This window comes from Pan troglodytes, chromosome 6 (assembly GCF_028858775.2).
Source record: "Pan troglodytes isolate AG18354 chromosome 6, NHGRI_mPanTro3-v2.0_pri, whole genome shotgun sequence".
Lineage (NCBI taxonomy): Eukaryota > Metazoa > Chordata > Mammalia > Primates > Hominidae > Pan > Pan troglodytes.
The window spans coordinates 104,613,793-104,639,106 of NC_072404.2; the positions used below are offsets into that span (position 1 = coordinate 104,613,793).

Sequence of the window (25,314 nt, forward strand, 5' to 3'; positions counted from 1 at the left end):
AAGATAGACCTTATGATAGGCCACAAAACAAGTCTCAGTAAATTTAAGAAAATTGAAATTATCTCAAGTTCTCTAAGACCACAGTGAAATAAAATTGGAAATCAACTCTGAAAGCCACCCTCAAAACAATGCAAATACATGGTAATTAAATAACCCTGCTCCTGAATGATTGTCGGGTCAACAATCAAGATGGAAATTTAAAAGTTATTCGAACTATATGATAATAGTGACACAACCTGTCAAAACCTCTGGGATACAGCAAAAGCGGTGCTAAGAGGAAAGTTTATAGCATTAAATACCTACATCAAAAAGTCTGAAAGGGCTCAAACTGACAATCTAAGGTCCCACTTCACAGAACTGAAGAAACAAGAACAAACCCAAACCCAGCAGAAGAAAAGAAATAATGAAGATCAGAGCAAAACTAAATCAAATTGAAACAAACAAATACAAAAGATAAATGAAATAAAAAGCTGGTTCTTTGAAAAGATAAATAAAATTGATAGATCTCTAGCGAGATTAACCAAGAAAAGAAGAGAGAAGATCCAGATAAGCTCAGTTACAAATGAAACGGGAGATATTACAGCTGATACCACAGAAATAGAAAAGATCATTCAAGGCTACTATGAAAACCTTTACACGCATAAACTAGAAAATCTAGAGGAGTTGTTTAAATTCCTGGAAATATACAATCACCCTAGATTAAACCAGGAAGATATAAAAATCTCTGAACAGACCAATGGCAGACAGAGAGATTAAAATGGTAATTAAAAAAAATTGCCAACAATGAGGAAAGGATTCCCTATTTAATAAATAGTGTTAGGAAAACTGGCTAGCCATATGCAGAAAACTGAAACTGGACCCCTTCCTTACACCTTATACAAAAATTATTTCAAGATGGATTAAAGACTTAAACGTAACATCTAAAACCATAAAAACCCTAGAAGAAAACCTAGGCAATACCATTCAGGACACAAGCATAGGCAAAGACTTCATGACTAAAACACAAAAAGCAATAGCAACAAAAGCCAAAGTTGACAAATGGGATCTAACTAATCTAAAGAGCTTCTGCATAGCAAAAGAAACTATTATCAGAGTGAACAGGCAACGTACAGAATGGGAGAAAATTTTTGCAATCTATCCATCTGACAAAGGGCTAATATCCAGAATCTACAAGGAACTTAAACAAATTTACAAGAAAAAAACAACCCCATCAAAAAGTGGGCTAAGGATATGAACAGACAGTTTTCAAAACAAGAAATTTATGTGGCCAACAAACATATGAAAAAAAGCTTATCATCACTGGTCATTAGAGAAATGTGAATCAAAACGACAATGAGATACCATCTCATACCAGTTAGAATGACAATCATTAAAAAGTCAGGAAACAACAGATGCTGGAGAGGATGCGGAGAAATAGGAATGCTTTTACACTGTTGGTGGGAGTGTAAATTAGTTCGACCATTGTGGAAGACAGTGTGGCGATTCCTCAAGGATCTAGAACCAGAAATACCATTTGACCCAGCAATCCCATTACTGGGTGTATACCCAAAGGATTATAAATCATTCTACTATAAAGACACATGCACACATATGTTTATTGCAGCACTATTCACAATAGCAAAGACTTGGAACCAACCCAAATGCCCATCAATGATAGACTGGATAAAGAAAATGTGGCACATATACACCATGGAATACTATGCAGTCATAAAAAAGGATGAGTTAATGTCCTTTGTAGGGACATGGATGAAGCTGGAAACCATCATTCTCAGCAAACTAACACAGGAACAGAAAACCAAACACCACATGTTCTCACTCATAAGTGGGAGTTGAATAATGAGAAGATATGGGCACAGGGAGGGGAATGTCACACACCAGGGCCTGTCAGGGGGTGGGGGGCAAGGGGAGGCATAGCATTAGAAATACCTAATGTAGATGATGGGTTGATGGGTGCAGCAGCCTACCATGGCACATGTATACGTATGTAACAAAACTGCATGTTCTGCACATGTATCCCAGAACTTAAAGTATAATAAAAAAAGAAAAAATAATGTAAAAAATTGCCAACAAAAATAGTCCAGGACCATACACATTCACAGCTGAATTCTGTCAGACATTCAAAGAAGAATTGGTACTAATCCTATTGACACTTTTCCAAAAGACAGAGAAAGAGGGAATCCTTCCTGAATCATTCTCTGAAACTGGTATCACCCTAATACCCAAACCGGGAAAGGACATAACAAAAAAAAGAAAACTACAGACCAACATCCCTGATGAACATGGGTGCAGAAATTCTCAACAAAATACTAGTGAACTGAATCCAACAGTATATCAAAAAGATAACCTACCATGATCAAGTGGATTTCATACCAGGGATGCAGGAATGATTTAACATATGCAAGTCAATACATGTGATACATCACATAAACAGAATTAAAATTTAAAAATCACATGGTCATCTCAATAGATGCAGAAAAAGCATTTGACAGAATCCAGCATCCCTTTATGATGAAAACCATCAGCAAAATAGGCATAGAAGAGACATACCTTAAGGTAATAAAAGCCATCTATGACAGACCCACAACCAACATTATACTGAGCGGGGATAAGTTGAAAGCATTCCCCGTGAAAACTGGAACAAGACAAGGATGCCCACTTTCAGTACTTGCATTCAACATAGTACTGGAAGTCCTAGCCAGAGCAAACAAGAAAAAGAAAGAAAGAAAGGGCATCCAAATCAGTAAAGAGGAAGCCAAACTGTCACTGTTTGCTGTTGGTATGATTGTATACCTAAAAAACTCTAAAGACTCATCCAAAAAGTTCCTAGAACTGGTAAATGAATTCAGCACAGTTTCAGGATACAAAATTAATGTACACAAATCAGTAGCTCTGCTATACACCAACAGCGACCAAGCTGAGAATCAAATCAAGAACTCAACGCCTTTCACAATAGCTGCAAAGAAAAATAAAATACTTAGGAATATACCTAACCAAGAAGGTAAAAGACCTCTATAAGGAAAACTACAAAACACTACTGAAAGAAATCATAGACGACACAAACAAATGGAAACACATTCCATGCTCATGGATGGGTAGAATCAATATTGTGAAAATGACCATATTGCAAAAAGCAATCTACAAATTCCTTGCAATTCCCATAAAAATACCACCATCATTCTTCACAGTACCATTCAGGACTAAAATTCATATGGAACCAAAAAAGAGCCCACATAGCCATTGGCTAAGCAAGAAGAACAAATTTGGAGGCATCACATTACCCAACTTCAAACTATACTATCAGTCACCGATATAGCATGGTACTGGTATAAAATTAAGCACATAGACCAATGGAGCAGAATAGAGAACCCAGAAATAAACCCAAATATTTACAGCCAACTGATGTTCGACAAAGCAAACAAAAACATAAAGTGGGGAAAGGACACATTACTAACAAATGGTGCTGGGATAATTGGCAAGCCAGGTGTAGAAGACTGAAACTGGATGCTCATCTCTCAACTTATACAAAAATCAACTCAAGATGGATCAAAGACTTAAGTCTAAGATCTGAAACCATAAAAATTCTAGACGATAACATCAGAAAAACTCTTCTAGACACTGGCTTAGGCAAAGAGTTCATGACCAAGAATCCAAAAGCAAATGCAACAAAAACAAAGGTAAATAGATGGGACGTAATTAAACTAAAAAGCTTCTGTTCAGTGAAAGAAACAATCAGCAGGGTAAACAGACAATCCACAGACTGGGAGAAAGTCTTTGCCATCTATACATCTGACAAAGAACGAATATCCAGAATCCACAAAGAACTCAAACAAATCAGCAAGACAAAACAAACAATCCCATCAAAAAGTGGGCTAAGGACATGAATGAATAGACAGTTCTCAAAAGAAGATAAACAAATGTCCAACAAACATATGGAAAAATGCTCAACATCACTAATTATCAGGGAAATGTAAATCAAAATCACAACGTGATACCACCTCACTCCTGCAAGAATGGCCATAATCAAAAAATCAAAAAATAACTGATGTTGGCATGGATATGGTGAAAAGGGAACAACTTTTACACTGTTGGTGGGAATGTAAACTAGTACAACCACTATGGAAAACAGTGTGGAGATTCCTTAAAGAACTAAAAGTAGATCTATCATTTGATCCAGTGGAAAAGAACTCATTGTATGGAAAAGATACTTGCACATACATTTTTATAGCAGTACAATTTGCATTGCAAAAATATGGAACCAGCCCAAATGCCCATCAATCAATAAGTGGATAAAGAAAATGTGGTTTATATGTACCATGGAATACTGCTCAGCCATAAAAAGGAAAGAAATAATGGCATTCACAGCAACCTGGATGGAATTGGAGACTATTATTCTAAGTGAAGTAACTCAGGAATGGAAAACCAAACATTGTATGTTCTCACTTAAATGTGGGAGCTAAGCTATGGGTACACAAAGGCATGAGTGATACGTTGGACTTTGGGGACTCAAGTGAAAAGGTGGGGTGGCAAGAGGTTAAAGACTACACATTGGGTACAGTGTACACTGCTCAGGTGATGGGTTTACCAAAACCTCAGAAATCACCACTAAAGAATTTTTTAATGTAACCAAACACCACCTGTTCCCCAAAAACCTATTATAACAACAACAAAAAAATTTTAACTGCCACAAAGATTATATTTGCTTCAATATAAATTAGGAAGTTTTTCCGTATTTTTTTATTTTCAGAAATTACTTTTATAAAAGAGACTTAATGATGTAGATAAGATAGAAGGTTCCGTTCCTGGAAGTTTGTTATTATTCAGCTTTTAATTCAGCATATTAAAGGTAATGGCAAAAACCACAATTACTTTTGCACTAACCTTATATAAACCATCTGTGCATTAGTGTAGGAATATTTTAAGTACCTTTCGTAATAATTATTACTCTGTTCAAGTTTTCAATTTCAGGGGGACAATTTTGGTATTTTGCATTTTTCAAGAAATTTAGATATTTCCTTTAGGCTATTATACGTATTAACTTATATTTTTATAAAATAATTTTTAAGTATTGAAGTATTTTATATTTATAAGTAGTTATCCCTTTTATATTCTTTCTTCTCTTTATTTGAATATTTTTACTTTTTTAGGTTTTTTTGTAGAATTTTATCTGTCATTCTAGCTTTTTAGTTCCTAATTGTTTCTTCTTTGATTAAAAAAAAGAAAAAAACAAAGACCAATATTTCTTTTTTCTTTCTTCTTTTTTCTTCTTTGTTGATCAATTGCACTTAGTTTATTTATTTTTAATAACTCTTACATTCTGACACCTGTACTGATTTTTTTCTGAATATTGCTTTAACTACATGTCACAATTTTTTACATATAGAATGCCATTGTTATTTATATGTATTTTTTCTTGCAATTTTCTTTTTAACAAAAGAATGATATAGTGTTTTTTTCATTTTCCAGACATATAGAACTTTATTTTGCTATATTGTGTTATGGGTTGCAACTTTATTGCACTCTGATCAGAAAACATTCCATATAATAGCTATTGTGTAGAATTTTTAAAGATATTTTATATTAATAGCTTGATACATAGTTTTTATTTAATAATCCTCATTTATGCAAAAAGCACCCTTGTTCCATATTTAGATGTGAAGTTTATGTGTGTGTATGTGTATATATATATATGTATTTTGTATGGTTTTTTGTTTTTTTTTTTTTGAGATGGAGTCTCACTCTGTCTCCCAGGCTGGAGAGCAGTGGTGCCATCTCAGTTCACTGCAACCTCTGCCTCCTGGGTTCAAGTGATTCTCCTACTTCAGCCTCCCAAGTAGCTGGAATTACAAGTATGCGCCACCACACCCAGCTAATTTTTGTATTTTTAGTAGAGACGTGGTTTCGCCATGTTGGCCAGGCTGTTCTCAAACTCCTGACCTCAGGTGATCCGCCCACCTTGGCCTGCCAAAGTGCTAGGATTACAGGCATGAGCCACCATGCCCAGCCATATTTTTTTATATATAAATAAGATTAATAATACAAACACATATACACATTTTTTCTGTACTATGGCTTATATTTTGTCTATTTGATCTACCAAATCTGAAAAAGCATATATTAAAATCACCAGTTACCATCATTTATTTCTTCCTGTAATCCTACCAGTGGTAGTTTTAGATATTTTACATCTTTGTTGTTAACTGCATATATGTTGAGGATTATTACAACTTCTTTATTTATAATATCTCTCTTGTGCTTTATGGTGCACTTTGTCCCAAATTATATTTTGTCTCATAATAAAAAATTAACTCTGGCTTTCTTCTGCTTTATATTTGTTTCACAGCATCTATTTTTTCCATCTCATTATTTTCAACCATTCTGTATTCTTTTGTTTAAATATGTTTCCTTTAGGCAACCTATTTCTACATCTTACTTTTATAATACTCTGGGAGTATTTTTCAGTTAGTTGGTGAGTTCAATGTATTTACATTAACCTTAATAACTTTAATATTAGAACTTATGTATACCACCTTATTTCATATTTTACAATGTCCATTCTTTTTCCTTGTTTCTTTTTTAAGTCTTTCTACCTACTTCCCATTAGGTACATCAAATTTTCATCTGCTGCTTAAAAGTTATACATTTGTATTTTATTACCTTGACTTATTTTGACTTAGGTTATTTTTTCCTGGCAATATATAAAGCAGATCAATATCTATGTCTTTATCATTTAACAAAATAATACCCATAGCATACCATCCTCTACCTCTCCTCTTGTTGCCAACTTTTTGTATTTCAGGAGTTTTAGTTACATATATTTGTAAGTGTACTTTTTACAAAATAATTAGTTCCAGCTCACCTATACTTCTTTCTATCCAACTGTAATGGGATTCTGGTGCTGCCCTAGTGTTAATTCACTATTATCTCTGGTGCTGCAGCTTACCTACCACATTACACCAAAGGTTTCTACCAAAGGCACCAAAGGATAATAAGTTAGTGTCTAGGAGGTCTAAGCTTCAGGGCCTGAAATAGGCTATCCCTGATGTACCTCCAGATACAGGCTTACCCAGGTTATGTGGAGAAGACTAAAGGTTAAATTGCTGTTCCCCATTCCTGGTTACTGTACTCTCCTGCTTCAGATCCTCAGTTTTCCAAAGACATCTGCAACTACTTGTGTTCTGTATGAGTTTCTCATCAGCTGTTTTATTAATTGGTGAATAAGACCCTGAAGCCCATACAAAGTCTATTTTTCTTTTTTGGCATCTCCGAAGTTGAATTCAAGAGAGACAGGGAATAGCTCATGTTAGTTTGCTATGTTGTACTGCACTGGCACTTTCTCCCTCCCTAACTTTGTATTTTTATTTATTCCATCATCCTATTTCTCTTAGGAATGTTTGATTACTCATATTCTAACTTCTTGAAACCAATGCTGAATTTATTGTCATACTTGATTGTTTAAATATGAGAGCAGTTAAAATTATGAACCTGTCTCTTATTATGCCTTTGGCCACATCTCGTTTCAACGTGCATTCTTCTCATTTTCATCACTTCATAAATTGTCTATATTTTTTATTTTTACTTTCATTTTCTCTTTGACTTGAACAATTGGGGAAACTTTTTAATTTGTAACTTTTTAATCTATTTAATGTTTTATTACATTGAGGCCAGATAATAGTGTCTTTTCAAGTTTTTCTTTTTTTGAATGTGTTGCTTTTATTGTAGACTAATACTGGTGTTTTTGGTAAAAGTGACACGATGTGTTTTAGACCTTCTGGATCCATATTCATTTTTCCTTAATCTAGAAAATTGAGAATTATATACACTGAAATTATACCTCATTGTTGTATTTTGTGTCTTACAGCTTTGGTTATCTATGTTGATGGCATGTTGAAAGTACATAAAATATGACTTCAAGATTTATCAACCTTTAAGTATACTTTGATGTTAATATTCTTACTGCTACTTTTGTTTGCAGTTGCTGGATAAACACCAGTGTATAAGTGTGTACCTATTTTTAACATAAACATAATTGTAGCACTTTGTTTTATAGTAGCTTTAAAATAATATAATCACCTGTGGTTCCAGCTATTCAGAGGGCTGAGGTGGGAGGATCACGTTAGCCTGGGAGGTAGAGGCTTCAGTTGAGTGGTGATTGTGCCATTGCACCCCAATCTTTGCAAGAGAGTGAGACCTTGTCTCAAAATAAATAAACAAATAAAAATATAATATTGGAATCTGTATTTTTTACAAGAAAATTTAACCAATTTAAGTTTATAATTATAATTATGCAAGATATAGGTGTTCCCACCTTATTTTATGCTATATGTTTCTTTTATGTTTATTGGCTTTCACACTAAGGCTTGTCTTTAAGTTTTTGAAAAGTGTTTAAAAATTTAAGGACAAAATAAAAATTAAAATATTAAAAATGAAATTAAAATTTAATTTAAAAATTAAAAATTAAGAACAAACTATAATTTGAATTCAAATAATCATTTGAATGTTTCATATGGAAGATTTTGATACAATCTTGGGTTCTAAGCAAGATTATTAAAATATAATTGTTACATTTTTTAAAAACTTATGTTTTTGGTTAGTTTTCTAATGATATTTACAACAGATAGTTATACTCTCAGGTTAATCAGTATCCACTATTATTCCTTTTAAAGAATAATTTCTTCATTCTTATATTCTGAATTTTTTCTCATTCTCAGAGTATATCTTCAAGTAATTTGTTAAGTATTTGTGGAGGATATAGTTTCCATGAGCTTCCCATACTGAGAATGACATTCTAATTCATTTATGAACTTTTTCCCTGAAAAAGTGGTAGGGCAAGTTTTATTGTTTTAAGAGTGTTTTAAAGGAAAAGTCTAACATAAAGCTTGCATTTGGATGCTTGTATTGTTTTCACCTTGTACTTTAAAAATCTTTAGCACAATTTATTGAAGTAGGCCTTCTTTCATTGATTATTTGTCTTTTTAATTTGCTTTCATTGCTCTGTTTTTGTTTTGTTTTCATTTTAGTTCATTAATGTTTCCTTCAGTTTTTTTCCTATTTCTGTTTTTTTTCTAGAAATACTGTCATCAGTATCTATTACATTTTTTATGGTTTCATTTTGTCTTTTTTTCTGTGTCTGAGATTGTTTCCTAAATTTGTCTTGTCATATCAGTGATTTTATTTTTTATAGCATTAATTATGCTTTTTGTTAATTTTTTATTGGGTAAAATATACATGTATAGTTTACTGTCTTTACCATTTTAAGTGTACAGTTTAATTGTAATTAAATATGCTTTTAAATTCAAATTCATTTATGCTTTTTAGCACTTCTAACATGACTTAATTCTCTTATTAAATGTTTAGTCTTCTTACTCTTCATTCTTTCTCGCTTTTCTTTACTTTCTCTTCAGCCTAGAATTTCAAAAAGTGATCTTAAAATATTTTTTTACTTATGGGATACATCATTTTCACAAGTTTACTTATTTGTGTGTTCAAGTTGATATTTTCTTTACCTTGATTTGCAGTATTTGTTAATAGACCTAAGGTGACCTGTTTTTTCTTTCCTTATCTTGAAATGAGACAAAAATCTTTTAGTAATTGGTTAGTCAGTAATTATTCACTTTTTGATTATGAATCTCATTTCTAGACTTAGATCAGGAGGGATATTTAGGTGCCTCGTTTCCAGCCCAGTTGCTATTTTCTAGCAGTCTGACATCTAGGGCAATTCTCTGTACTAAGGTCAGATACTCCCAAGTATTGCCACACAGTTCTCTAAGTTAAAGAGATAAAAAAGGTAATTTCCAGTCTTCACTGCTAGCAAGGCACTTACTGAAGCCACCCATGTCTATATAGGTCTGCAGCTGAAAGTATGCAGTGTGCCATGCATCAGCCACCTTCCTGCATTTCCCCCTAACAGTCGCTTTCTGAGCAAATATGGAATAGTGAGGAAGTTAGAGAGCCCAGTTTGAGGCCCCATTCCTGGGCAAGACAGTAGGGGTTGTCCACTTTTTGCTTGGGACAGAATGGATCTCAAGCCATCAGTGAGGGTGGTACAAAGTGTCTCCCTGATGTCAGAGGGGATCTTGGATAGATTTTTCTTAATTCAACTTCATGACTCTTTTATATTCTATGAACTGTTGTTTTTAGTTGTGGTGTTCATTTTTGATTATGAGTTTTTTTGTTTTTAATGTGATTACACTGGCAGTTTAATGGAAGGTACGGCGAGGCTGGCTCAGGAACTGTTAGCCAGGTGCCATTTAAAGTGACTGTCCAATTTCTCCCTTGCCATTCCTCCTCAGGAGTCACAGCAATTGCAACAATTAAAAAAATTCGACATTTCTCTTGAAGAAAAAATGGAGTCTAAAAGTTGGTTTATTTTATTTAATTCTATGAAAAAGAATCTAGAAAAGTTATAAAATGCATGGTATAATAACATTAAGTTATCTTTATGGAAGTTTCCACTACCATGTAGGGAAGCTATAAATTGCTGCCTACTTAATAGCAAACAGTTACTTATTTAAAAAAGAGCTGTAATTACAGGCCATCAACTACATCCAGCAGCAGCATCATTAATAACAAGTTTATGAGTACCTACTTAGGGAGTGACCTTGTTAGAGAATCTCACCCTATGCTACATGTGCTGCCATTAGTGTTACCATTCAGATTAGATTGTGATATTGTTCAGTCAGCCAGTTTTAGTTCATTTTGCATACATGATTCCCTAAGTAAAACACTTTCGTTAATACTGGATAGATACCATATGTAAACTTTTCAGCAGAAATTACAAAGAAATATGGCAAAACTTCATCTTAACACCAAAATGTAGTTAAAAACAGCTTTGATTTCTTTTGTGAAGCCACATTGTTGTAGGTAAGACATACATCACTCAAATACTCACAAAGATAACTAAAAATTTAGATCCCAATCTAGAAAGCACTTTATAAAGTTATATGCAAATATTAGTTATTGATTTGCTTTTGTAAAGCAACAGCAGAAAATGTTGCCCTTATCTGATTGTAGTATTTCTAGAACTAGAGCTCTCTTAAAACATTTCCTGCAAAGATATTTTTCACTTTTTAAAGAAAAATGTTTCCATGCTCTCACAGGATAAGTAGAGAGAGGGGAAAAGTTCAGTCTCACTATTTAAGTTTCTGTGTAAAGGATGTTTCTATTTCTAGCATAGTTATATTTGGATTATATCGATCCGGTAATATGAGTGCATGTTGTGTATTCATCTTTTTGAAAAAAAAATTATACACAGCAGGTACACCTTCAGAATGTTAAATGAAAGCTCCTGTTCTCATAGGAATGTGTATGTTTATTTGTGCTGAAATCCTGAGGTGCATATCTATGGCTTTCATATTAAAGATGACAGAAGAGATGAAAATGATGGTCTTGTAAGTTAAAAGACTTTGACCTGCAGTCCTTAACCTTTTCTTTTTATTTATGCCCTCCTAATCCCAACTCTTTTCTCCAAACCTAGCTTCTCTGAAGCCCAAAAACTCCAACAGGCATCTCAGGCTCTATTTCTATTAACCAGCCCTGTTAACCTTCTGTCCCTGCAGTCAGCCTGCCTGACCATTCTTGCAAACTCTTGGACCTGTACTTTGAAAAGGTTATTGATTCTTGACATACATCTCTTAAACACGTGGAAAGGGAACTGCTCTAGAATAAGAAAACTCAACCTTTTACCAACTATGCTTCGTTTGTCAAGGTCCTTCACCCCAGTGAAAAGCAATTTTCTTTTCCTCATGAAATGGAGATAACTTGGGTCCATCTTGCTCACTTTGCTTGGAAAGTAGGGTCCACATCTGGACAAACAGGCCAAAGACACATGACATCTGATCTGGCTATAGGAACAAAAGACTAAACAAGCCATCCAGCAGCAGGTTGCCTCTGACCTTTCTCACAGGATGATCTGGAGAATTCTTACAAGGTGTTTTTATTAATCTCCCTGAAGTATCTTGAAAGTAGATTCTATGTCATGTTCGTGTATCCTCAGTGATTAGCATAGTACCTAGCACGTAGTCTCAGTCACTAAAGGCCAATTGATTATTAAGGGAGGTGGAGGTCTGCTTTCTAAGCTTCATTAATGATAACAGCAGCTGATTGAGCACCATTTTGCATTCACTGTCAGAATGCTCAGAGACTACCAGAAGTGATCCATGGTTTCCAGTTGGAGTAATAACTTCTCATCTGAGAGGTTATGATGATGACATATGGCTTGGGGTTTGGGGGAAGATTAAATGAAAAATATATCCCAAAGCAACTGGTTCAGTTAGATACATGGTTAAGGGAGGAACAGAGGTAGGAAGAGTCAAATCTGGTTTTGTTTCCGCTCCATCACCTGTTTCTAGTGGGAACTTGAAAAGGTGTGTGACTTCCCTGAGCCTCTTTCCTCATCTGAACCATGAGGTTCACAACACCTGCCCTGCCTCCCCCAGTCATTTGCAATGATAAAGGGAGATGATTAAAAATAAAGGGGCCTACAAATGTAAGAAATTTAGTATTAGTGGAAAGAACCATGGGCTGGGATTTCTAAAACCTGGCTTTGGCACCTAATAGCCTTCCAAGGTAAGCTCACTAGACACAGGTCCATACTATATAAAACAAAAAGGGTTCAGTTAGTGTATTTTGATGCTTTTCTTGTCAAAAGTGATGGATTTGTAGAAATTCTCTTAATGTACATACAGAATTAAAATAATCGCATATTTTTAATTTTAGGCCTCATGTGTACTAAGAAAATCTTGTCCATTCTGAATAATGTGAATTTACACAATTCATTCTGCTTTCCTATATGTAAAGAATTTAGCTATACTTAGTAACACTCCAAACTTTGCACAGTTGTTCTCACCTCACTGCTAATTAGTTCAGTTCCCTCCTGTTATCCATTTTTGGTGAGATGGAAAGGGTAGAATAGATCAACATGGGCTGTTTCACAGTTTTACCTGGGTTTGTCCCACAATTTGTGGATTAATCTAGTGTATTTATTCACAAGAAGGAAAATATTGGCTCAGGACAAGAATTTCTAAGCTCTGCAACCTTGACAACTACCTTCAGGTTCTTTGTTTCATAAATGTCACACCTGTTGTATGTGAAAGGGCCCTTGGAATTCCTCACATCTAGCATTTTTCATATGGGAAACTGAGGCCCAGAGAAGCAACTTATAGAAGACACAGTGATCTGAGAAAAGAAAGTCCAAAATGCCAACAAGCTGCATGCCACGTATTTGGTTACCCTACGAGGAGTTAATAAAATCTGTCACTTGCCCATAGTGCAGTGTTCACTGTGGAATCTGCCCTTTTGATTTCTTGTTTCTCTTTAAATTGAATCAGAGGTGTTCATTTTACTTCAGGTGTGACATTTTACAGCAGTTAGCACATTTAACTGAGAGGTGAAGCTGGGGTAATCATATTTGAGTTATTCAGATCATTCTTTCTTGGTCCTGGCTGAGTTTATTGAGGACATACTATATGCTAGCCACTGCGCTAAGTGCTTTATATGGGTTTTATCAATTAATCATCCAATAAGGAAGGTTATGACTTATAAGGAACTGAATTTTACAGGCAAGGAAAGTGAAATGAAAGAGGTTAAGTAATTTTCTAATGCTCCATAGAGTACATGGTAGACCAGAGATGAATTCAAGCAGTCTAAGTTAACTACTCTTCATGCTTGGCACATGGTTGAAAGAACAAGAAGTAGATCTTGTCAATAGCGATTGCAAATCCTCTAAAATCACCTAAGTGTATGGATTTTCTGGATGCCTTAGCACATAGCCATGTATGTTTGTGTGCATATACATTATTTGTTTTTGTAGATTTATATATAAATAATGTGTCTAATGTCTAAGTACTTTTGCCCTTTTTTACGTTATTAGTTTATACTGGTGGGGGAGATTAGCCCTAATATTTATTAGAGGGAGAAAAAGTCATTTTTACAGCATCCTGCACATAGCAACTCTTCAACGAATGCCTATTGAATTCATCCTTATTTTCTAAGGAAAGTGGCAATGGATCAGAACGAGAAGATCCAGGTTTTAGTTCTGGTTTTAATGGTGATTCACTGTGAGGAAAAGACCAGGTTGGCTGTCTTCTCCAATCTTTAGTCTTCCCGTGTCTAAAATGAGTTCAGAAGAGCCTACAGTTGGAGCGTCCACTGGGCATTCAAGCCTATCTGACTGGCTAGCCTGGTGTGTCAGGATTCCAAAAGATCCATCCAGACTAGGACTTAGGATGAGTATAGACCTCATCAGTGAAGGGGTAGGAATTGCAGGGATTTCTGAGCAGCACTGTTGTGTCTTTATACCTTCTTCCAATCTAGTCATTGAGAAAACTTGTGATTAGGTTCCTTGCCAGGTGCACTAATACTCTGAGCATCTGCTAAAGGCAGGTAAGTAAGAATTGTACCACTTGTGCTGTGGTAAGAAACTAAAAGAGCCAGATTTTGTGCCTTATAAAAATAACATTTCCACATAGGGTCCTACTCTAGAAACTGTTCAAGCATAGAAGCCCCTAGGAGCCAGTGAGGGTGCAAGGAGCAATAGCCACACCAGCAAGATGGCCAGAGTGACCAGGTCAGGAAGAATGTAAGCAGTGTGAGTGCGGCAGAATCAAACTGAAAAGTTTCAAAATCACTCTCAGCACCAAGAGCAGTAACAAGAGCTGTGGCAGTGCAGACCTCATGCCTTTTGCATAACAGGAGGGAGCACTTTACAAGGAACTTAGGAACCCTCAGGTTCTGGGCAGTTAGCCACAGGCATCCAAGGGGGTCGAATAGACCTGTCCTTGGTTCTTCCATCTTCCCTTTATCATCCTTCCCATGTGTCCCCATGAACTTGGTAAAAACCCAAGGGAATACAGGTTGCAAACCCAAGAGAGGGCTGAGGTTTATGAGGTGCTGTGGTCTCCACAGGTTCACATTGCTAGTCTGAAAACTCCACATTTCTGTCCTTCTGTCAGACTCACTCACTTCTGATAAGAAAACCTCTTAGCCTTACTTGATTACAGTAATAGTAAAAGTTTATGGTCCCTCATGTACAGTCTTAAATCCAAAACGCTCCCAGTCTTTTTTGTAATTTTGTGTCAAACTAATTTAGTGGTACAACCTGACCTAACAGGATGCTATTTACAGTCCTTATGTACCTCGCTTAGTGGGAATATTCATGTTTGGTGGCAAAAATAATTCATGTGTTTTTGACTATAGAGTGCCTCCAAAGACCCTGCTGTGGATAATAAGCAATTTGTAGAAGATACATCGTAACTACTTTTCTGAAGTTGGAAGAATGCTGACTTCCAAAAACATCTGGCCCCAAGGATTTCAGACAAGAAATTGTGAACCCATAAGTTGTTTTTCTTAAATTTGGGAGTATTTATTGATCCCCTAAGGAAATGAATGATTCGTTCAGTTCCTTCTTCTTCCCTTACAAAGAAAACAAAGCAGGGGGGAGGGACAAGCAAAACAAATGTAAACTGTGACTCTTATGCTAATAAGCTGTAGCAGAAGCTGTTGGGGGTCTGAGTCTTCAAAAGGAGCAGATCTTTTGGAGGACAGAAATCTGGATCTGTACCTTTCCTGCAATTAAAAGAAAAAAATATGTATCAGAGATTTCCCCGTGCAACTGCAGTCCTCCTCCTCTCTCCCTTTGCAGTGGAGCTGCTGATCAGAATGTGCTTGCAACTCACAGGACCATAGCGCCACCTTTCTTGCAGATTTGGAATAAATCTTCACACTTCCAGGTTTGGAATTAAATCACACTATCAGCTCACTTGCCTGTGTATGCCATTCAGTTAGCTAGACTTAGCAAGGAAACAGTTCCTTGACGCTCAAATCATAAAGGAAGAGCTGCAAAGAGGGCAATAAAAAGTGTTTTCTTCTGTCCCTGAGCAATTAAATTGGCAACCTAATCTGATGTTAGGGAGTATAGACCATAAACTGTGTTTAATTAGTTTGCACCCAGTGTCATTTCACACAGTAGACACTTTAATTTACAACTTGCTGCACTGCAGCACTTTTCTAGGCCTTTTACTATGTAATAAGGCATTCTTGTAGCTGCTGAGGCTTTACAAATATAGATACACTTTCTTAGTTCAGATTTTTTCTTTCTTTTCGATTTTCAGTTGCAAATCAAACATGCAGTTACAGAAGCAGAGATTCAAAAATTGAAGACCAAGGTAAGCACCGAAACATGGTGTTTGAATTCTACTTTTTAAACTTCAGATACTATGAATAAATCCAATCCTAGGACTAAAGGATTTGTCCCTGTATATTTGAAAGAATACAAATGTGATAGATTCATTTTCACTGTCAGGTACATAGACAAACCTGCCAGTGAGAGCAAACACCCACATCCACCTCAGTGCAAATAACACAATATTTTAGATATATATATTTATGTATTTGCACGTATGTGGCCTCTGAGATTTCCTTAAAAAGTAATATTTTTAATGGTTCAAGTATGCAAAGTATGTTTTGATTACTAATTCCTTAAGCAAAGCTACTATATCTCCTCTTTACTTACCTTATTATAAATAGATTTAATCATTTGTAGGAACAGATTTAGTATAGCACATCAATGTTTTATAAACCATTTCTAATTTCTAATAATTAAATCTTATAAACTTAATACATGCATAATTTAAGTGCCAGGTACTACTGGAAATTTTTAGTTGTTTGGTTCACATAATTTAAATTTGTGGGGGAGAAAAGGTCTTGATAAAAGGGAGTATGTATTATTAGTCTGTATATTTTCATTGACAAACTTTAAGGCACTCGTATGAGACACAGTTCTAGCAATTTTGTTTAGTTTTATCAAATATACAATTTCAAAGATTTAAAAATATATTTTAAATTACTTTTAAAGCAATATTCTTTATTGTTTCGATGGTCTTTTAAAAATTAAAACATAATTACCCTCCCCCACCCCCAATCACCACCACCACTACCACTAATGATCTCTTTTGTTGTTCACATTGAACACTTGTTTTGGTTTCTCCATGTGTTTTAAATGGAGATGAATTAGCAAGGCTATTTTGGTTAAATGCTATTCTCAGCTAATTCACTCTGCAGCTCTTTAGTCAAAATACGACTATACATCATTCACGGTGTTAGTCCAGCTCCGTGAATAATAATTTTAAATTAGTGGCGGTTGCTAAATAAACAACTTGATACAAAACATTGCTTAATAAAAGATGCAGTAAATAACCTATTCCTGTTTTAAATTGTCATTGTCTCTTGACATAGAAAGAATTGAAGATTTTTTAAATTGTTGTTTTAAAAAGATCTCTTTTTCCCTGTGATTGTGAATGTTTTAATGGTGCTTATGTATTAGACTATAGACATTTAACTTAGAAAATACTATAAATTAGCATTTTATATTTTTTCATCATTATATTGGCATGTAATATCCACAGATTAGCACTTTATTATGATTCTTTATTATTCATTTTGATAATAGAATTCCTAATCTTGGCATTGTTTTGGATGCTTTCTAACTTTGTAAACTGTTTTGCAAATGTGTTTAGTTAAAAATATTTGCAAAAACATAGATGTGTGTGTATATAAATACATGTTTACTTTTGCTAAGTGCTATATGATTTTGAACATTGATAGTTTATAATGACTTTGCATGCTTTTGAACTTTAAAGAAGGCATATAAAGTAGATAAAGTACCAATTTGAAGGCCAGAGAGTTATTGGGAATGACTTTCGAGCCCTCACCTAAATGATCAATCTTGGATTTCTGTAGAAATGAGGGTATTAGACTAGTTTACTATCTATTCCTAAGAGTCCCTAGAAGCAGAAAAACAAAAAGCTGGTTATGGCTTTCTGTTCCGTGGGAGGGAATTAAATTAACCAAGCAAAAATTTATACTTTTACTTACACTATCTTTTATATTTTTATGGGAATTGAGGTTTATAAAGCTTGAGAAATTCATTACACTACATGTAAAATAATGAGCTATAGAACATGTTCATGTTCCTTGAAATAAAGAATGAAATAAGATCACCAAAAGGGTTAAAAGCAGAGTGAAAGTGGTTAATGTTTATCAGATGATTCTTATGCCCAAGGAGCTATTTCAAGCATACTGATGTGTTATATCACAATTCTGTTGTATGGATGATGTAATTGAGTCTTGGAGAACTTCAATTACATGTCCAAGGTTTAATGGCCAATAATGACAGAACTGGGATTCAAATCCATGCTGAATGACTCCAGAGATCCCCTCTTAACCATTAAGCTGTACTGTGCTTCTAACTCCTCTCTCCTCCCTGGCCCTCTCCACTCCCTTTTTAGTTAATTTTTTATATATAATTATATATTTTTTAAAAACTCTCAAAACATGTTGACATTCGTTGGATATATCAAACTCTGAAACATCTTTTACTGCTCACAGAATTTCAGATCACATGGTGTGATAGAAATATCATGTGAGGTGGAATCCAATCCATGTTTTATCACTTATCAAATGTGTGACCTTGGACAAATCATTTCACTTTTCAAGGCTTCCATTTTAGCATCTGTGGAATTATAAAAATAATACCTGCTTTTCTCATCTCAAGTGGTTTCAGTGATTGTTTATGATAATAGAACTTGATCTACAACATGCTATAAAAATGAGAGATTTTTGCCACAAAAGTGGCCAAATTATCTTTGCCTTGACATTTGCTTTCTCCAGCTGCAGGCAGCAGAAAATGAGAAAGTCAGGTGGGAACTAGAAAAAACCCAACTCCAACAAAACATAGAAGAGAATAAGGAAAGAATGTTGAAGTTGGAAAGCTACTGGATTGAGGCCCAAACGTTATGCCACACAGTGAATGAGCATCTCAAAGAGACTCAAAGCCAGTATCAGGCCTTGGAAAAGAAATACAACAAGGCAAAGAAGTTGATCAAGGATTTTCAACAAAAGTAAGCCGCTTCTAATAACTGAAGAATAGTTATGTTTGTCTAAAGAAGGTTTATGTCCAATAATTTTGTAATATCTAGTGGAACAGAAAAGATGACCTTAGAGATATCTTTCCTATCCAGGAGCATAGTTACAGCATAAATACACATTAAGTTTTGGAAGTCACTTCTATCACTTTTTCATGAGATTATGTTTTGTATATTTTATAGTTTTTGGCTACCAGGGCCTCTTTGCTATTTTTGATAATTAATCATTGTTTGTAACTGTTAAAACATCTGAATTTCTTTATTCTTTTTGAAACACCTCTGTGATTTAGAAGCAAGAAGCCCAGCGGAAAGTCATGCAGAATGACTGACTATTGGATGTGGAGCACGCAAGCCACAGCTGGGGCCTGAATCAGGCTGCTCCTCTCTATTCTTAGATCAGTAACTACAGAATTTCCCACTACAGACAGTGCACATATCGACTAGCAAGGCCCCCTGACCTGCCACTCTGCATTTCTCAGCTGTTGAGAGAATCAGGAGGGCCTCCTTTCACTGCAGGGAGAGAGACCATTACCACATTCTGCTTTTGATTTTCAACAGCTGTTTCTGAGCTACTGCTCCTTTGCTTCCATCTCTTGGATCTCAACGTAATGTCACGGAGACTGACCATGGAGATTTTTACTAGATTTTTTTCATCAGTTACTTCTGGCTAGTTAGAACAAATAAGTAGTACCAGTACCTTTTCTGGTCTTCCATGCCAAGCCTCAGAAGCTAAGCGTGTATGTAAGATTAACCATATTTCTGTTATTTCCTATTATGTGAAAGAATGTTTTTAATATTTAAAAGAGATTGCTATCAAAAGTTTCTTGTTAAAAGGGGAGTAATTATTCTCTGTGACTATAAATTCAATACATCACTGTTTTAACTATTTGCCAAACTCTTTTTCATGAAATAATTTTATAGTAAATTTTGCTTAATTTGCATATTCTATTCCAGGTTTTCAAAATGGAGCTGTTTCTCTTCTCCCCATATTATCCTTAGGTCTATAAGTGAGTGCCCCTCTCGATGTTTCTGACCCACCCAGCCCCCTCTTCACTGTTATTCATAGAAATCTTACAATTATCTTTTCGAACTCTTATCTAGTTACATCAGTTTACTATACTATGCTTATGACATTGGAAAAATGGAATTATCTCTACCTGACAAGTAATTATCTCCACTAAATTACCCAACGTGGGTCGTTAGTGCAGTCGTTCCTATCTAAATATGTATGGGTGTTCTAGAATCAGGAGCTACAAAATAAAATTATAGTAAGCAGAATCAAATCATTTTTCTTTGCCTTGTGACCCATTAAAGATGTTTTAGTTTCTTTCATTACTATACTTTTTCCTCTAACTGATTGAATGTTGTCCATTTAAATAACTGTTCAGTTGCTTATCCTACTATGCAGTTTATTGTTTCAGATAAGAACTTTCATTTATTGAGTGTATGATATAATCAGAACTATTATTTTCTTCTTAAGAGAGCTTGATTTCATCAAAAGACAGGAAGCAGAAAGAAAGAAAATAGAAGATTTGGAAAAAGCTCATCTTGTGGAAGTGCAAGGCCTCCAAGTGCGGGTGAGTTGTGTTCCCTAAGACACTAAATAATAAGATGGTTTTGCTGTACTTGGAGGGGAGTGCTGGTTTAGAGTTTTATAAATGGATTTGTTTTTCCTAGATTAGAGATTTGGAAGCTGAGGTATTCAGGCTACTGAAGCAAAATGGGACTCAAGTTAACAATAATAACAACATCTTTGAGAGAAGAACATCTCTTGGTGAAGTCTCTAAAGGGGATACCATGGAGAACTTGGATGGCAAGCAGACATCTTGCCAAGATGGCCTAAGTCAAGGTTTGTTTAACCCAACCACAAAAATCATTTTTGATGACTGTGTAATTTGGCCTTTTATTTTTCTTTTTCTGACCCAGAGATTTAAAAGTTGGAAATACCTTCCTACTATGGGAAAGAAGAAAAGGCTTATCAAAATAGGAGTCAATCATTTTAGCTCTCGTCTTATCAAAAATAAATACTTTAATATGTAGCATTAACAAATCACAACTAAAGATAAGCCAAATACTATTTTAAAATCATCATACAATTGACAGATTTAATAAACTGCCTTACAAATTGTAGTTCATCCTGTCTAGGATGAACTACACTACTTACGTGTTAATGACTAAGGTTTAGATTTTTTTTTTTTTTTGAGAGTCTCACTCTGTCATCCAGGCTGGAGTACAGTGGTGCAATCTCAGCTCACTACAACCTTCGCCTCCCAGGTTCAAGCGATTCTCATGCCTCAGCCTCCCCAGTAGCTGTGACTATAGGCATGTGCTACCACGTCTGGCTAATTTTTGTATTTTTAGTAGAGGTGGGCTTTTGCCTTGTTGGCCAGGCTGGTCTCGAACTTCTGACCTCAGATGATCCACCTGCCTTGGCTTCCTAGAGTGCTAGGATTACAGGCATGAGCCACCGCGCCCAGCCAAGCTTTAGAATGTTTAAGTCACTAGAATAAAGATCTTTTTCATAATATCAGAAGGCAGACTGCTGCTTTCAGCACTTGAGATTCATGTAGTTAACGAAGTCCATATAGTTTTGTGCTTTTACCATGGTGTACTGTGTATACTTCTTAGGTCTTTCATGTCAAAGACCAAATAAGACCAAAACACTGGAAACATTTGGTATTATAAATGATTATCTTCGTTCATACACCAACCATAAATAAATTACTTATGTTCTTACACACACAACATTCTTAGATTGCACGTGTATGAACATGAATGACTGTTTTAATATCTGTGGTATATTTGCAAATTAGAAAACACATAATAATTATAAAGGTAAATACACAGGAATGTGTGGCTTCATCTTTTTAAATATATACATAGTAGTCCCTGGAAAATGAAAATAAAAGAATGTGGTGCAGCAGGGTTGTCATGACAGGACCGACAACTCAGAGGCAACACTTTGACGTGCAGTAAAACCCTGTTATAATGGGCTTTTTAGTTTTTTCATGATCTTTCTCACATATTAAACTGTCTCCAGTGAAGTTTTCCTGATAAGCAAGTGTTTATATCCTATCATGAACTTTTAGAACTAAACTCTTAGCCATTAAAAATGGAAAGTATTAGAAATCTTCATTTAAAATTAAAATGATATCTGGAGATTTGAATGCATTCACTGGGTTTATATCCTTCTAATGGGTTTTCCCTAAATAGGATGTAATTTATAAATAGTGCCTCTTAGGCAGCTGAAAGAGGAGGATTTAGCATTAGCGTTACCACTAAGTGAGGAGCTGTGTGACTTCAGGAAGAGTATTTAGCTTCTCTGGGTTGATATTACTGTGCATATTATTTTAAAAGTAGTATTTCCTTCTTCACCACTTTAAGGCCTGTTTTGAGACTATATGGTTTAGTCTTTGAAGCCAAAAAAGTAATTTATTTGAGCTCTTATGGAATTATAATTTTTATACCTGGAACACTATAAGATTGAAATCTAAAGAAAAACATCAGGAATCAAACCAAATTTTTTACCTTTTTGAATATTTTAAATTTTAAAAAATTATAGTTTATATATAATAAATACATATTCCTGCTGTGGCATACTCAAAGTATGAGCAGTATCTAGTAGCTTTTCATTTCTATTCATTTCTTTCAGTTTAGAAATCTGTATCTTGTCAAACATATAATTAATTGTGTTTATTAAATTATATGACTACAGAAGATCAACACACTATACTATTAACATGCTGATTTGGATCAAAACCTTACATTTCATCTGATCCCTTTTTCTATTCTACACCCTCCATTTTGCCACATAATTATCAGTTTCCCTAGCAACACTGTCGGTTCACAGTGAGATGTGGAGACTACTAATTCTTACTGAAACCAATCCATGCTTGTGCAGTAGAGGTAGAATCAGTCATCTCAGACATTAGTAGCATACATATCAAGTGCTCTTCCAGTTTTGCTGTGAGGACAGTCAGTGATAAATCTCTTTGAATTTCAGTTGCTTGATCACATAAACTAAAATGGCTTGGTCAGTAGCTAGATAGGAATGCTCTGGAAAGCACTTTTCTAAATTGATCCCTTGCTTCTGTTGCTAGGGAATGCTGAAATACTAGAGGTTTAGAAAGGAAAGTAAGGCTGCAGACCTAACATAGGCCATTCCACATTTAAAAATCCACCACCAACGTTTTGTACCAGGAGAGGTATAGCACTTCCAGTAGTTCCCAAAGTTCCTAGATGCAAGTGTTATCCTCCCGACCTTCTACCGACTGTCCAATTCTGATTTGCTTTTCAGGCACTGGAGTGGTAGGATGAGTGGTTTAGCATGTTTTTAGGCATTGAGGTAGCTCATGAAGCAAAAGAATGATCAAGTGTAGGTCAATGAAAATGGTCAGAATGAAATAGTAAAAGGAAGGGAAGGCAAGCTAAGGAGGAAGGAAGGTAGAGCCTCTGAGCAGCCGTTTCTTCATGTGTACTCATGCTCATCCAAAATGATGTGACTGTCAATATTGAATTATAAATCTTTGAGGAGTAAAACCTTTTTCCAAACCATACAGAAATTTAGCACAAATTTAAAATTACGTTTGACCACCATTTGTATGTTTCTCACTAAAACGTAAGCCAACTCAAGTATTATTAAAATTTTGATAACAATCATCAGTACAAATTTGTTATTTAATATATTGTAACACTTTTTTCTTATCATGATTACATAAAGCAGATGTAACAAATTTTTTTCCACCAAGAGCCATAACAGACCCCAAATCCATTCTAGTTTATATCAATGTGCTGGTCAAGTATTTTCCTTGTGTTCCAGGAAAGGAAAAATGATAATTATGCCCTGCTGCTATGTTTCATGCTTGTCATTTCTTAGTGCCTAAATAATGCCAGGATTAGGATAAAAACAGAGAATAGGTATGTTAGAGTGATCTTGGTAGGCTAAAAGCTTGTAATATTAGTTTTACTGGATTTCCTAGAAAAGTCACAGAAGCAATACATTCTGAGCTTCTAGATATTCCAGGATCCTTATGTTGATACCATTTGCTGCTTCAAATATTTTGAAGGCTGGTTTGCTAAAGGATTGTGCATATCCCATAGAGATACTGAAAGAAAGACTAGGGCCAGTAGGTGGAAGTTACCTATGAAGGCATATTTCTGACTATTCTACCGTGAGAGATCAGGAGTAAGTGTGATATCATTTAAAAAATTATTTTGAACACCGAAAACCTGCTTCCAGGCAGGCCTTAGGTGGTACACTGACTTGTAAGAGAAAGTGGCTACTAGGCAGAAAGAAAGTACTAGGTCCTGCCGATTATACTGCAAGGTATATGATTTGTGGGATCAAGAATGAAAGAGGAAAAGTTTGGTAGGAGACAAATAAATAGAATTTAAGGCACTATGTAAGCATCTCAAAAGATGAGAGGGAATTCAAAGAAGAGAAAATTGAATAACATTAGCATAATTTTTTTTCTGATTCATGGTCTTTATGTTGAAAAGGTAGAGCCATTTGAAATGGCATAGTGTGTTCTTGGAGTAGAAGTGGGCTTTGACTGCAGAAGGGTTTGTACATAATCTTGTAAGCATTGTGACCCATTCACAGTTTTGAAGCATAACAGGAACTTAGTCACTTGTAGGTTTGTAAATGTAATTCAAGGATTTCTGTGAAGTTTGAATATTGCTACCAAGTGCTGCTTCATTTCATTCTCACACCTACCTACTCAGTGAGTGGACCACCAGTTAGGTAATACTACATGTTATCTTCCCAAAAGTGTGAACAAGGAGGGTTATATAAGGCATTTTATACTTTGTTCCCTTAGTTACTTACTGTTCCTTAGCTCTAATGAGAACTGAGCAAGAAAAAAATATACTCCAGCCTGAGTGATAGAGCAAGATCCTGTCTCAAAAAAAAAAAAAGTGACATTGAAAGCTATTAAATATCCTGTTAATATTAGCAACCTGAATCCAGAAATGTAATTAAAATATATATGACGAACTTGAGTCTATGTAAACAACACAAAATTGTTTTAACATTAGAAAACCTACTCATATAATTAACACATTAACTAGAGGAAAAATACATATAATTATTTCAATGAATGAAGACAAACATTTAATGAAGTTTAATACCTTCTCAAGTTTAGAAGTTTTATCAAACTAAAAATATGGAGGAACTTCCATAACTTGATATTGTGAGGCTAACAAAAGTCTCTGTCACACATTATATGAAGTGGAAAAATGTTATACTCCAAGAATTTCCTTTAAAATTAAGAATGCTTTTAATATTTCATCACTAAGTGTATTACTACTGCTTCTATTCAGTGTTGTCCTAGAGGTCCTAGTAAGTACTACCAGATAAGCAAAAGAAATCAAAAATTTAAGGAATGAAAATAATCAA

General features: G+C 34.9%; 1 protein-coding gene across 16 annotated transcripts in view; it reads left to right on the forward strand.

Moving 5' to 3' along the window:
- Positions 1 to 25,314, forward strand: part of PPP1R9A (protein phosphatase 1 regulatory subunit 9A) — a 387,118-nt gene that overhangs the window by 322,832 nt on the left and 38,972 nt on the right. For all 16 annotated transcript variants that reach the window (XM_063815444.1, XM_063815448.1, XM_063815449.1 and 13 more), the window contains 4 exons: positions 16,107 to 16,160; positions 18,664 to 18,893; positions 20,398 to 20,494; positions 20,595 to 20,766. In XM_063815444.1, the coding sequence (XP_063671514.1) occupies positions 16,107 to 16,160; positions 18,664 to 18,893; positions 20,398 to 20,494; positions 20,595 to 20,766 (553 nt within the window). The remainder of the gene's footprint in view (positions 1 to 16,106; positions 16,161 to 18,663; positions 18,894 to 20,397; positions 20,495 to 20,594; positions 20,767 to 25,314) is intronic.